We start from the raw sequence: 12,926 nt of genomic DNA, 5'->3' as shown, positions 1-12,926 counted from the left end.
ATCTATTGCAAATTAGACTACCATAACTAAAAATGTTTGCCCCAAATTTGGCCAAAATATGCAACAAAAGTTTCTTAAATTATTGTCATCTATTTTGGTCCTATATTATAAAGTGTTACAATTCAATGACTATGGTTATAACAAGGCAAATAAACTCCATCTTTTCATGCAAAATATTTTCCTGGTTACTAGTTAGAATTAACAAAAAGAAACATCATTATTTCATCAGTCTTTAATGTCAAACAACTTCCCTATTTTTAGCAAGGGAAGCATTACCGAATAGCAAGGACTTTATGCATTCGGCAGCAATTAAAACACAAGTAAACTCTTTCACTTCTATAATATTTTCATCATGGTTGATTGAGACATCAAAATAGCCTGCTCCAAATTGACAGAATATTACAAAAACAAGTTTTCACATGACACTAATGTGCACACTCACACGTATAGAACTACATAAAATAGAAGTGAGGTTACTTTTAATTTGGTAAAAATGTAATGAACTATCATCCTAATTAAAGCTGGTTGCATTAGCTAGTATTACTTTACTAATATTATGTAATAGTGAACCTTTTTATCCAATCAAGTCATATATAAACAGATGTCAACTGATTTTTTTTTTTAAAGAGCCTATTCTGTGTGGGGGAACGAGTACTAAAGTAATCAGTCTGTTGAAAAATGTTTTGTCTTGGTAATTCAATTGAGTTAAGAAAAAATTGAACATGAATAATAAATTCTATATTTAAAAAGTCTAATAAAAGAGGTTTACAACATACATATAATTAAAGGCTCTTTTTACCAGCTTATTTAATAATATTTTTAAAAACAGAATTATTTGGTTAAATAAAATTTATGATATTAAGAACAGAACCAATAGTAGTCTTGCCTGTTATCAAAATATATGGAGTCTGACACCCATTTTATAACAACGTTCTTCTGGCCACCAATATTTAAACTTATTAAAGACAAATCCCATTCTCAGCCACAAAATGAAACCAAACAAATTAAGGGCGTTTTCCAGATTATAACTGATGCCTGTTTCTTCAGTCTATATTTGAAGAAGGGTATTCTCTTCATAGTCCATTAATATCCGATACCTAACTAACAAAAGTCATGCAAACTTCAAATCACAGTTCCGTGACTTGCTAGCTACATAAACTGTGTAACATTTAACCTCAGTGAACTCCATTTTACTCACCAGTTCCATATCGATAATAGAGATTTCTGGTGAGGATTAAAATGAAATAGTCTGAATAAAATGCCAGACAATGCCAGATACTCGAGAAATGTTGTTTTCAACTTTCCACCACCCACTCATTTTTTTTCCATTTCACTCACAATAAAACTGCTTCAATCATTAAAAGGCAGGTTTAATACCTTGACTTCTAATGAATTATATTAGACATGGAAAAAATTAACAGCTGAAATTTGTACCTTGGCATTCTCTTAGCTACAAACATTTCTCTTGCATTGCAGGAAGCTTGGGTTTTCTTATAGATGCACAAATTATAACGAGAAGAGTACCCTTTAAAATAAGTCTCCACACCAAAAAAAAAAATTACAAGAATGTTTTTAATATCTATTTAATAACTAACAGCAGGTAGAGAGGATCAAATCCTACATATTTTTCCAATCATATCCACATGTTTTGGTTTTCCTTCTAAATTAACAGCTAAATAGACATAACTATTGAGACACAAAAATTATCAACCACAACAATTATTATGCTTTTAAAAAGCCAAATGCTTACAAGAACCTAATAAAAGTGTAATATCGCTTTACAGGAATACTAGTTAAAAATAGCTCCTGAGTAACAAAAGTATATTGGTAACTGAATATGCTGGTATGAATGTCCTAAAGGCCAGACATTTTTATTTATTTATTTTTTACTATGATAAGAGAAAGTTGCAACTCCATGATATGTATCACTTCAAGAAAGGGCACAAAAAATCTCTGCTGAATGTGAGCTGTGTGATGGGAAATGTATGCAAAGAAAAGGCACAACTTTAGGAGCAGAAGAAACTACAAGTACACAGAAAATAGCTGCAGACTAGTAATTTGTAAAAAGAATCAAACTTGCTATTTCTGTTCTAACTCTTTAACATGCTGAATAAACACTTCACACTTATGCTTGAACATATTACAGAATTTTAACAAAAAACATATGACTCACATATTTCACAGAAGCTAATCTTCAGAAACTGAATGGGCCCGATGAAACAGCAGGCTACTTAAATAGACAAAGGCTGACGTCTACCTCTAATATGAAGTTAGAGTAAAAGGAAAGCAGTTAACGAAAAGCACAAGTTGGATCTGGACAAGGAAAATATGACAAAGTATTGCCACACTCGTAGAATACATTTCCTTTCTTCCCCTCAATTCACGGGAATTCGGTGAAGCAGCAAACTATAGCTGCCTAAAAATTCGTGACAAGTCACACTAACTCCAAAGTGGAAGAAAGTTAACAACAGAGGCCAACCTAAGAAAAAAAAAATTTTAAGAAGGGATATTTTTCCCCCAACTATCTATGATAACTACGCTTGGAATAATCACCTGCGAGGAATGAAAATGTTTCCACACGCTCCGTAATTAAGAGGAAGGGGCAGAGGAGGAAAGAAGGGGGAAGTATAAACCCAAAGACCAATAAAAGGCTTTCAAGAAGATTAAGCATGTGGATGTTATTGGCAATAGCTGGAGCGGCTCTATCGGATCATTGCCCGTTAATACACACGTTGCCATCAAGTCTCAGGACTTCTGCTTTCAAAGGAGAGTATCTGCAACCCTGAGCTATTGGCTTTACCTAGATTATTATCCAAAGTTGCGTTCCTCTCTCTCTCCCTCTCCCTCTCCCTTCCTCTCTCTCTCTCTCTCTCTCTCTCTCTCTCTCTCTCTCTCACACTCTCTTTCCTTTTACTACATAGCAATACATATCATGATAAAGAAACTGATGAAAGCAGTCATCATGTCACAGAATTACTAACCCTCATGCTTCATTTTAATATATTTCCTTAACATTTCCCGGGGAGGATGGGGGCAGGGCAGTTTTTCGTTTGCCTTTATTTTATGCATAGTTTAACCTTGCAAATGGAATAATAACCATTACTGAAGAAAAGGTGAGCATTTACATATTTTCCAAGGTTGGCTGCAGGCAAGGAGAAAAAAAAAAGCCACACCTTTTCCTTACAAACTAGGAGCCTGTTGGGTTTCTCTTAAAGCGAGAGAGAAAAGTGGAAAAATCACAAATGAAACAAATGTCAAGTATCAAAGGGGTTAATCTTTAATTAAAACCAGTTCTATCCACTGTAACAATGACCTGGAGCCAAACAAGGCGGAAGATGTATGAGTCATTCTTTCTGCCCGTGAATGAGACAGCTGATCTCCTCAGCAATTCCTCCAGACGAGCAGGCAGAGCTGGAGTTCTGCCTCCATTCACAAAAACACAGTCCAGCGTGAGCCATGCGGCCCAACCACAATCTTTTCATGTCACACCCTTCTGCAGAGCGAACGCTAGTCAACTTGAACTTACAGTATAAACACTGTTTTCTAGCTCTGTCTCCAATACAGTTCAGATCCATGAAGGTGCACGTTTAAAGAAATGACAAGCTTTAAAAAGTGAATTCCATAGATTTATTCTCCCTACTTCGTAGGGAACTTGCCACAGATACGTAAATGTACAAAACTAAAAAGCAAGGAAGGAAAGAGGCAAAGAAAAAAGGAAGAGAGGAGGGAAGGAGAGAGAAAAACCATTTTGAAAAATGCCCCCCCCCCTTTTTTTTTTTTTGCCTGTTATTCAAAGTTTCTCTATCCCAAGATTTTAACAGAGTGCTGCTAACTTTGTAGCATTTCACTTTGAACAAAGGGTTAAAAACAACTTTCTCCAAAGAAAGTGAAATTCTAAGTAAGAGTAAAACAACAAGAAAACCAACCTCTGCACAGTGGTATTCTGTTTAATGCTAAAATGAAGCTTCGGGCCACGGAATAAAATAATCATGAGGCCACTAAGCCTGGTTTTATACCACATCCGCTTTTAACATTAAAATGATTGCACCAGTGTGTAAGCATTAATTAATGCAGAAGTATAAACATATTCAAACAGATAAATAAAGGGGCTACTTCCCCAGGATAGAAACATCATTCTTACTTGCTAAAGACATTCTGTATGTTCTAAAAGAAAGAAAACAGTAAGTTTTAGTTGTCTTTAGTCTAAAATTAGCTTCAATTTCTAACTCTAAATTGACCTGTAGTGACTTAAAAACTTAAGGATCGCTCAGAGCAGTTTCTTGCCAAATATTTTCTCTACAGAGGTCTGATGGTGGTGATGATGATGATGATGATGATGGTGATGATTTTCTTAACTACAAGTTTATACATAGGTCAAATGGAATCAAGTCATATTATAAACTCTAAGGAATTACACATTTTCAGTAACGGAACTGGAAAAGCTTAGCTATATTTCATAAACATTTATTACAGCCCTCTGGGAAAACTATATTATGCTACAACCTATCCAAATTCTACTCTTGAAAAACATTATTTTGCAAGTAGACCCTAGATGAAAGGTATTTATATAATTTCAAAGAATACTTAAAAATATAATCCATTATTACTCTACCTGCTCTACCTGCTCTCTTTAATCAAGTACAAAAGATAAATCTTTCTTTCACATTTTAGAGAATTTCCTGGTACAATGCAAAGAAGAGTGGTAGCCCTCCTTAAAAAAAAAAAAAAAAAGACTCTTGTTCAATTCTAATAAATAACATAGACTTCCATGCTTTAATGCTTAAATTCTCAATTCCTTTTTTTGTAAACCTCATAAAAATAATGCCGTTTTAAAGCTTTTATTTCCTACTGCCTCACCTGAAAACAAAACAAAACAAAAAAACATTCAAGAGCACATCCAATTTGTTCCTTTTTAAAAAGTTACAGCATATTTTTTAAAAAATGAAAATGAGTACATTGTGATGGAATATTGTTGGGTGACAATATGTATAACATATTATTTAAGAAACTTCATAATAAATGTCTCTACTTTTACGTCAACCTGATTATTTGAAGGTCAAGTAGTAATCAAAAGAAAAGAAACAGAGAAAAAGAAAAAGAAAAACAGCCTTATCTGCCTGCTGTAAGGACCTCTGGTGTAGAAAGGTTGTTCTTGAAGGTGAAACTCTGACTCAAGTGTGGTGGCAGGACGAAACCTGACTTACTACAATACCAATGGAAAACACTGTACCCTGATGGCAGCGAATCACTATTGACTGTTTTCCCTAATATTACTCATGAAAGGGAATCGCAAGAACATCTAGAGCAACAGCAAAAATAACATTCAAAAGTTGCTATGTATTTACATTTCATCTGCATGAAATGTATGACTTGTCTTTCCGGTGTGTTAGTAGGTAAGCTTTAATAACAAACTTTAGAAGAATGCAATCCTTTTAAAACTCAGTTTTACCTCCTTCTCTTTCTGTCAACCCCCCTCTTCTCTTCCCCCCCCTCCTGCTCCCCGCCCCATACACACAAAAGGGTCCATTTAACTATGAATTTCTAGGACACCATTCGCTGAAGCACCACTTAAAACAGGTTGTTAAGAATAAGACATGACTATGATGTTGACAGGATTGATATTTGAACTCATTATTTCATGGGATCAAATAATTGAAATTGCCTTTCTGTCAGTAGCAATCTAATTCAAAAGACAAAGAATCAATAAAGAATTGTACATAGTTACAATTACAATATAAAGCAGCTATAGCAAAATTTAAAAATAGGCACATTCTTTTTTTAATTGTTACTGTGTCACTGGAAACATTGCCTTTTCAGTTTTTCCAGAATGAAATGTGATTATTTTAAATTGTGGGATATATGTTAAAAATCTTTCAACTATAGTGTTAACTGCAGTGTCAGTACTTTGAAAGTGATACTAATATAAAGTTATAGTCTTCACAAACATATTTTTGATCTCTGGAAATGAATTTATTTGAGAATGGAATTCTATTTTTAGAGATAACTTTAGTGAATTGAAAAACAACTAGTTCCAACCCCACCCTCAAATAGTCCTGCCTTATCCCAATTTCTCCTTAGACATAAAACACATTTCTTACTCCATAATAATTTACCTATGACTAACCCATATGTTGCACTTTGGGTTTAATTTGGAAAATTCTTATAGGGAAAAACAAACATGCTAGGATATATCATCTTCCAAGTATATAGGGGCTTTGATAATTTCTTAACACAATTTTCATATGACACATGACAACTAACTTGACTCTCAGGTCCAATAAGATTTTTGGATCTGTTTAACTTCTCAGTGGGATTCTAACTCATGGAAGAAACTGGTTAATTGCCAATGATCTTTTTTAAAAGGGTCAAGATGCTTTAAAATTCCATGGTCAGTTTCTTGGCTACGAAGCATTATAAAAAGAAATATGTAAACGGTTCATGTCAGCCAATTTGGCAATGGTTTAATTTCTGGATGTCCAGAGGGACATAAATGGACAAATCCAGCTACGAAAAAAAAACAAAAAAAAAACTAGTGTAATTTTGAGAATCTCTTCTTAGCTAATATTGTTCAAGATGCCAATAAATCAAGTTAAAATGCTAATGCAAATATAATTATATATATATATATATATATATATATATATATATATATATATTTGCTAAAAATAAAAATATGCGGTCTACTAACAAATATCTCTCCTCACTATTGTATTCAATAAATCAGGTTAACCACTTTTTTGCTTATATCATGATAGTATAAATTAATGTAAACTACTTTGAAAAAATTGTATCCGTAGTTTGTTAATAGAAGCCCACCTTGGCATTCAATACAACAGTCTGAGGACTAATTCCTAAACTTACTTAACCTTATGAATTCTTTTCTAAGTAAAAGTCCATGTTCCTCCAAATATCTGAGTCATTTTCTAGGTTTATTTTATATAAAGCTAAATCTTCAGATTTGATTTACAGGTATGTGAATAACTGAGAATAGTCAGTGCAGAGTTTGAAAAGATAAACTCAGATAAATTATGCAAATTACTTATCCGAGCGACAAACAAACAAGTTGAAAGTAAAAAACTGTACTAAAACTGATTATAAAAGGGTAAGAGTCTGTCACAGGTTCCACATTTTAAAATTCCAGGAACAGAGTTGCTATGCACATTCAAAATCAGCCAGCAAGTGCACTGACTTGGAATCAATGAGACTTAAACATCTTAAAGAACAAACCTAGCTTCCAGGACAATTTAAATAGATATTTTTAATTATTTTGGATAAGTGAATAAATTCCTTCATAAATATAATGGTCTCGAAAGCTTCCACTTTGCAAACTAACAGTAAAAAGTTAATACAAGAACCTCTGTGCAATTTTTTCTTGAAAAAGTTACATTGAAATATATGGCTTATGTTGCAATAATAAGTAGTCTATTGCAATAAGTTTCATTTACAGAGACAAGCAGAATGACCTTTAAATATAACTAAAACTTTTATTAATACTTACCTTTCATTAATATACAAATACAATCACCCTTTTGGAAGCGCTACCAGGAAAGCTATTTAACTTAAAAGGTTAAAAAATATTGCAAAAGCTTTTAGGGGAACTAGAACATCAGCAAAACAAAGAAACTTATTTTACATGCTAACAGCAACTTGATCAACTGAAAGCAGGACCACTGATAAAACACAGCAGTCAGCCCCAAATAGCAACAGAAAGACTGGGCTTCCATTTAAAGAGACCCTCTCTCTCCTTTTAACCATCTTAAAAATCTGTTCCAAAAAGTGCATGTATCCCATATAATGTAAAGACAGAAAAAAGAAGAAGAAAAAAAAAGCAATTATACACAATACTTAAGTACCTATAATTGTCTTTGTTTTCCACCAAATACATCATAGGGTAAACTTAGTATTTCACAAAGCCAAAAGAAAAATTTCAAATTATGAATACCAACAAAAATCCCTCACCATTAGGCATTTCCCAAGTTGTATCAAGCTGTACTGAAGCACTATCTCACTGTTCCTATAAAGTTTACACAATAAAAGGTACAATAGATTGCAACACAGATTTTTAGCAAAAAGTAATAAAAAATTAAAGTCATGCCTTTACATGTCCCCTTGCTATCTTAAATAAATCCCTAATAAAAGTAACATAATAACCAAGGTCAGTTTCAACAAACATCACATAGCAGTAACAAACAGAAAACAGTTCAAAATTCCTCAAAGCCACAAAGATTTATTCTAAAGCCATAGATTTCCTAAGTATTGGATACACACCTAGCGTTCTGTGTTGTGAACAAGGTGGGAAGAAGACACTTGCACTTAAATCCTGAAGCATCCCGTCCCGATGAACCCAGAGAAACTAATTTCTGCCATCAGAAAAGTCCTCCACCAGAACACCAAATAATGATATGCGCTGCTGTAAAGGAAACAGCTAGCCGGGTTCTGGCTCTAGGAGGTCTCTGGAGGTACAATAATATAAACCTGATCAATTGCAATTAAAATCTGAACAGAGGCTGAGAACTTGAAGTCTTGGTGCATTAGTTCTTGCCAAAAGCAGATGTGATTGTGAGCTGGAAGCAATTTCTCCTGGTAATTTGTGATGACACTGGGTAGTGCAGCCCCAGATTCCCCAAAGACAAACTCATCAGAGGCTCTAATGTATGCATGACACATGAGGTGGCTCTTTTAGAGCTCAATTAATTGGGCTGAACATTAAGACAGCAAGTTCAGGACGTTCCCCCCCTTCTAGAGTTGCTTTCCCCCTCCTTTTAAAGCATTTTTTTTTTAAAAAACCTACCTTCTGCAAGCCATGTCTCCTGTAATTGACTTAGGTCTTGAAAGAGTTCTAAAAAAAAACAAGTCAAAGAAATAAAAGGTTTGCAAACCTTTAGGTTTCATTACATGGAAATGTTTGTCATAAAACTTTCATAATATCAACTTAATTTGGGGAGGGGGGCAATAAAAAAAGAAAATGTAATTCATAACTTACAGATCTCAATAATCCTGCTCATTTTGGTGGTTATGAGGCAATACTTCTTTAAGAAATTCTTCTGGTCAACTACATAATAAAGTCAATATCTCTCCCCCCCCCCCCTTTTTTTTTTAACAAATAGCTTAAAAAGCTCAGGAACACCAAATAGCATACATACAATAGGATTCCAAAAAAAGCTTAGGTAAAGGTATGTCCATGGAAACCTTTTCTAAATATATTCAACTCTTGTAAAATAGAGATAAGTTTAGAAAGTCTGAAAAGTATTGTATTTATATCTCCTGAATTTTATATCAGAGATATAACAACACATGATATAAATCTCAAAGTACTATATGTTTTCAGGTTCAATGTCTCAAAAAAAAAAAGGAACAACTTTTAAATGCAAGTGTTTAGAGGAAAATTTCTCTATTAATAGGTTTACAAAAGTCAAAGAAAGATAATTCCCTGGCACCTGTTTATTATCAAGTCCAAAATTTTGTATTCTGTCACAGTGGGGAGAGAGGTGTCCTATAATTATGAGGATTTGAGGAAGTTTCAGAATTCAATATACTTTATCTAAATAGCCAACTGAATTTTTATAATTAAATATAAGTATATTAAGTTTATTATTAATGCTCCCATATGGCTGGAATAATTTATAATAGATTGACTTCCTATGAACAGTTCATAAAAAGAATCTGGAACCTAATTTTCCAAATAGGTATTATAATTATTAATTAGGCCTTAATTATAATTCAGTGAACACTTTAAGACCTATAAAACAAGATATAGGACCTCACCATGGAGTCATCAAAATCATCCATGAAAAGTTTTATAACTTTATATGGTTTTCGTGTAAAGGAGATGGAAAAAATTAAATAATCATCTACATTAGTTTAACTTCTAATGAAGAAAGTAGAAATTAAGCACTTTGCATAGTTGCTTAATGGGTCCCACTGGGTTGGATTTTTAAAATTGTTGCCTTAGTGTGTGGGAGTACTTATATGCCCTATGCACAAGGGTTTTTACACATAAGAGAAGGATGCCTCTGTTAACTTTTTATTTTCTTCTTTCACTAGTTTCTGACAGGGCCTTAAGATATCCCCCAGTGCAAACTGCCACACTATGTTAATTGCTCAAAGTAAAAGTCTTAGTTAAATACAGTAATGTGAATATTTATTATTTTTAAGCTAAGATTGAACTGCTGCTCTTCTTCATGAGGGTAGGGAATACAGGTAAAGACAGGGATTCACCCCCAAATCAAACCTCACCTTCTGAATCATGAGCCAGATCTCTGTTAATGAATTTTCTTTTCCTGACATTTGTTGGTTTCTCGTTACAATTTCTCCCACGCTGATTCTACAAAGGGAAAGATAAAATCCTTTAAAAGAATGTAAACCTCAAAAGTCACATACAAAAATACACATGCATACATACACTTGTCTAGAGGATCCTCTCTCTAAATTAAAAAAAAAAATTGAAGTCTATGGTATCAATTCTAGTATTCATTTTCTACATTCATTTCACAGTGAAAGCTTATGCTGAAAATTCGACAGCCAGGAAGAGTAGCTTCCCAGTGCCGATCCTAACATACTGTTTGCTAGTCATATATTCATGGTATCTCAGCATCAAAACAATATTAAGCAATTATACTTAAAGTCGATTTTAGGCTGGATCAAAGCTAGATTAAAATACAATGTATTTTTATTCTGATACTCCCCACTAGAAACAAAAGAAAGAGTGGTGAAATAAAAAAAAAAAAATGAGAGAAAAGGAGGAGGGGGGGGGGAGGAGAAACAAAAACACCCCATGTAAACAAAAAGTGTTAGCATTAGTCTCAACTTCATTCTTTTCAATGTGGCAGACAAACCCAGCCAAAAACTTTGAGTGCAGCAGCTGCTGCTGCCCTCCATCTCCTCTTCCACTCATCTCGGGCCCTTGAATCAGAAAAGGGGGTCTTAAAAACAAAACTATGCCTTAGCCAAATCACTGAAAGGTAAGCTCATTGTGAAGACTGGGCTTCTAGAGGCAGAGTCGCCCTACAGTGGCAACAAAGCAGATAAAGTATCTGCAATCCCAACCTCCTTGCCCCCTCCTTCTCCCCCCCCCCCCCCCCCATCAAGTTTATAAACAGCAACTCTCGAACTGATCACTCACATTGGTGACCATGTAAGGCACTTGCTGGTCATAAAATCCATCCATTCTGCTGCTCTTCGCAAATCTCAGCCCAGGGTTTTATATTTTGAGCATTTAGCTGCAGATTTCCTCGGGATCTGGACTTCTATCAACCTAGAGGGGAACAAAATGGCTTTTAGGCTAAAAGGAAAGAAAAGAAAAGAGAAAAAAAAAAAAAACATGAATGAAGCTCTTGAATTTGCATAGCTAATTACCCTCCGACTGTCCCATTCACAAAAATAACCCTCAGTACACCAGCCTCCTTCACCTGGATAAAAAAAAAAAAAAAAAAAGAGCCTAGAGAGTTCACAATTTACATATTTTCGGCTGTAGCAAAAATCCGAACTAGAGGAGTTGTATTTATTTACACTCTCGATGTTTCCCTTCGCGGTCGGTTGCACCCCGGGCAGCTCTGATTCGCAAACGTGTGCAAAACTAGCAATGGCGATCAGCGAGACTAGCTTTGCACCTAACGGGACTAAAAGAGACGGAGGCACCTCTTTCCTAAGGGTAGTTTTTGCAACCCACAGCCATGCAGTCATCTGGAGAGACATAAAAAGTTGCTGGAAAGACCCACCTGAAGGCCACGCTAGGCGAACTGCTGCAAAAAAATTCCCTCCAAATTTAATAAAAACATTAATTATTGCCCAGCACTTCCCCCTTGGAAGCCGAAAGCGCCTCTGACAAGAGCTCAATTCGGTGGTTTTTCCTCTACTTCTCCTCCAGGGGCCTCCAAGCCAAACTGATGGATCGCTGCCTCCCATTGGCTCCGCGTCTCTTTCACAAGATCAGATTTCGGGCTGTCAATCAGGCGGCTCGCGGGGCCCCTTCCCCGGGATCTCCCGCGCCCCTCGGCCCCGGCCGGGTGCTCGGAGGGCTGGCGCGGGGTCCGCGGCCTTGGAAACGCCACACAGGAAACCCGCTGCCTTCCTAACCCGCGGCGTCTGGCGAAGGCGCCCGGGGACACCGAATCCCTGCGTGCCCCGGTCGCCAGTTCCCCTTAACTGGTGTGTCTGGTCCCTTCTTGGGCTGATTTCCTAAAGCACGTTGTGTTCGGTGCAGGTCTAGACCCTGAAGCGCGATCCACTCAACCCTGGCCTCCTTCAACTCCCGCTCCCCCCTCCCCTCTCTCAAGGCCGCCAGCCTCCTACCCCCCACCCCGCACCCCCACTTTTAACCTGATCGGGAGCCCACGAGCTCCATAGCTTCGTTCCCGCTAAGTTTTGGGCCCAAGATCTTCTGCCGTGTTTTTGTTTGTGTGTGTGTGTGTGGTTTTTTTTTTTTTAACACCCACCACCATAATCAGGGTTTATCAAATACATTTTTTAACGGCCTTGCTCAAGTAGGACAAGATCCAAGTCCTTCATGGGACAGCAAAATGAAGAATCGATGGGGTCCGTGCCTGAGAAAAGCAGGGGGCTGCGTTGGGAGGGGAAGGGGGAAGACGAGGGAGCCACCTAGGTGAGAGCAAGTGTCCCAGTCAATGTACCCCAGGCGCACCCCGGGGCCGGGTGCTTGCAGCCCACCTTGCAGGTGGGGAGGCGCAGGGAGGGGCGTGCGGGCTCGGCTCTCCCAGGGACCCGCACATTTCCTGAGCTTTTGTTATGTACACACGGAGACAGAGGGTGTCACTTACTGCCCTGGAGGGTTCCACTTCCTCTTCTGCTTTGACACAGCCGCGGCCCCGAGTTGGGGAGCGCGCGGGGAGGATGCTCGAGTTTCAAGGACAATGACTAAGGCTTTACAAAAAAAGAGTGAGGGCTGCCCCTCGGACACCACTGGCCCT

At 36.7% G+C, this 12,926-nt stretch overlaps 1 protein-coding gene across 3 annotated transcripts in view; it reads right to left on the bottom strand.

The window, feature by feature from the left end:
* ETV1 (ETS variant transcription factor 1) overlaps positions 1-11,850 on the bottom strand; it is an 84,787-nt gene extending 72,937 nt beyond the window's left edge. The window contains exons 1-4 of one of the 3 annotated variants that reach the window (XM_079786465.1): positions 11,718-11,850; positions 11,123-11,254; positions 10,237-10,324; positions 8,792-8,839 (exon numbers count right to left, since the gene is read on the bottom strand). In XM_079786465.1, coding sequence (XP_079642591.1) covers positions 8,792-8,839; positions 10,237-10,324; positions 11,123-11,167 — 181 coding nt within the window. In that variant the 5' untranslated portion in view covers positions 11,168-11,254; positions 11,718-11,850. Of the gene's footprint in view, positions 1-8,791; positions 8,840-10,236; positions 10,325-11,122; positions 11,282-11,355; positions 11,465-11,717 lie in introns of those variants that run through there. The other 2 variants (XM_079786466.1, XM_079786467.1) reach the window with 2 other exon arrangements.
* Between the last annotated feature and the right edge of the window lie 1,076 nt (positions 11,851-12,926).

The sequence above is a fragment of the Cnephaeus nilssonii genome (assembly GCF_951640355.1).
Source record: "Cnephaeus nilssonii genome assembly, chromosome: 12".
NCBI classification, from domain to species: Eukaryota; Metazoa; Chordata; class Mammalia; order Chiroptera; family Vespertilionidae; genus Cnephaeus; species Cnephaeus nilssonii.
Note: the sequence above shows the minus strand (reverse complement) of the source record. Positions and strands in the feature narration are given on the sequence as shown.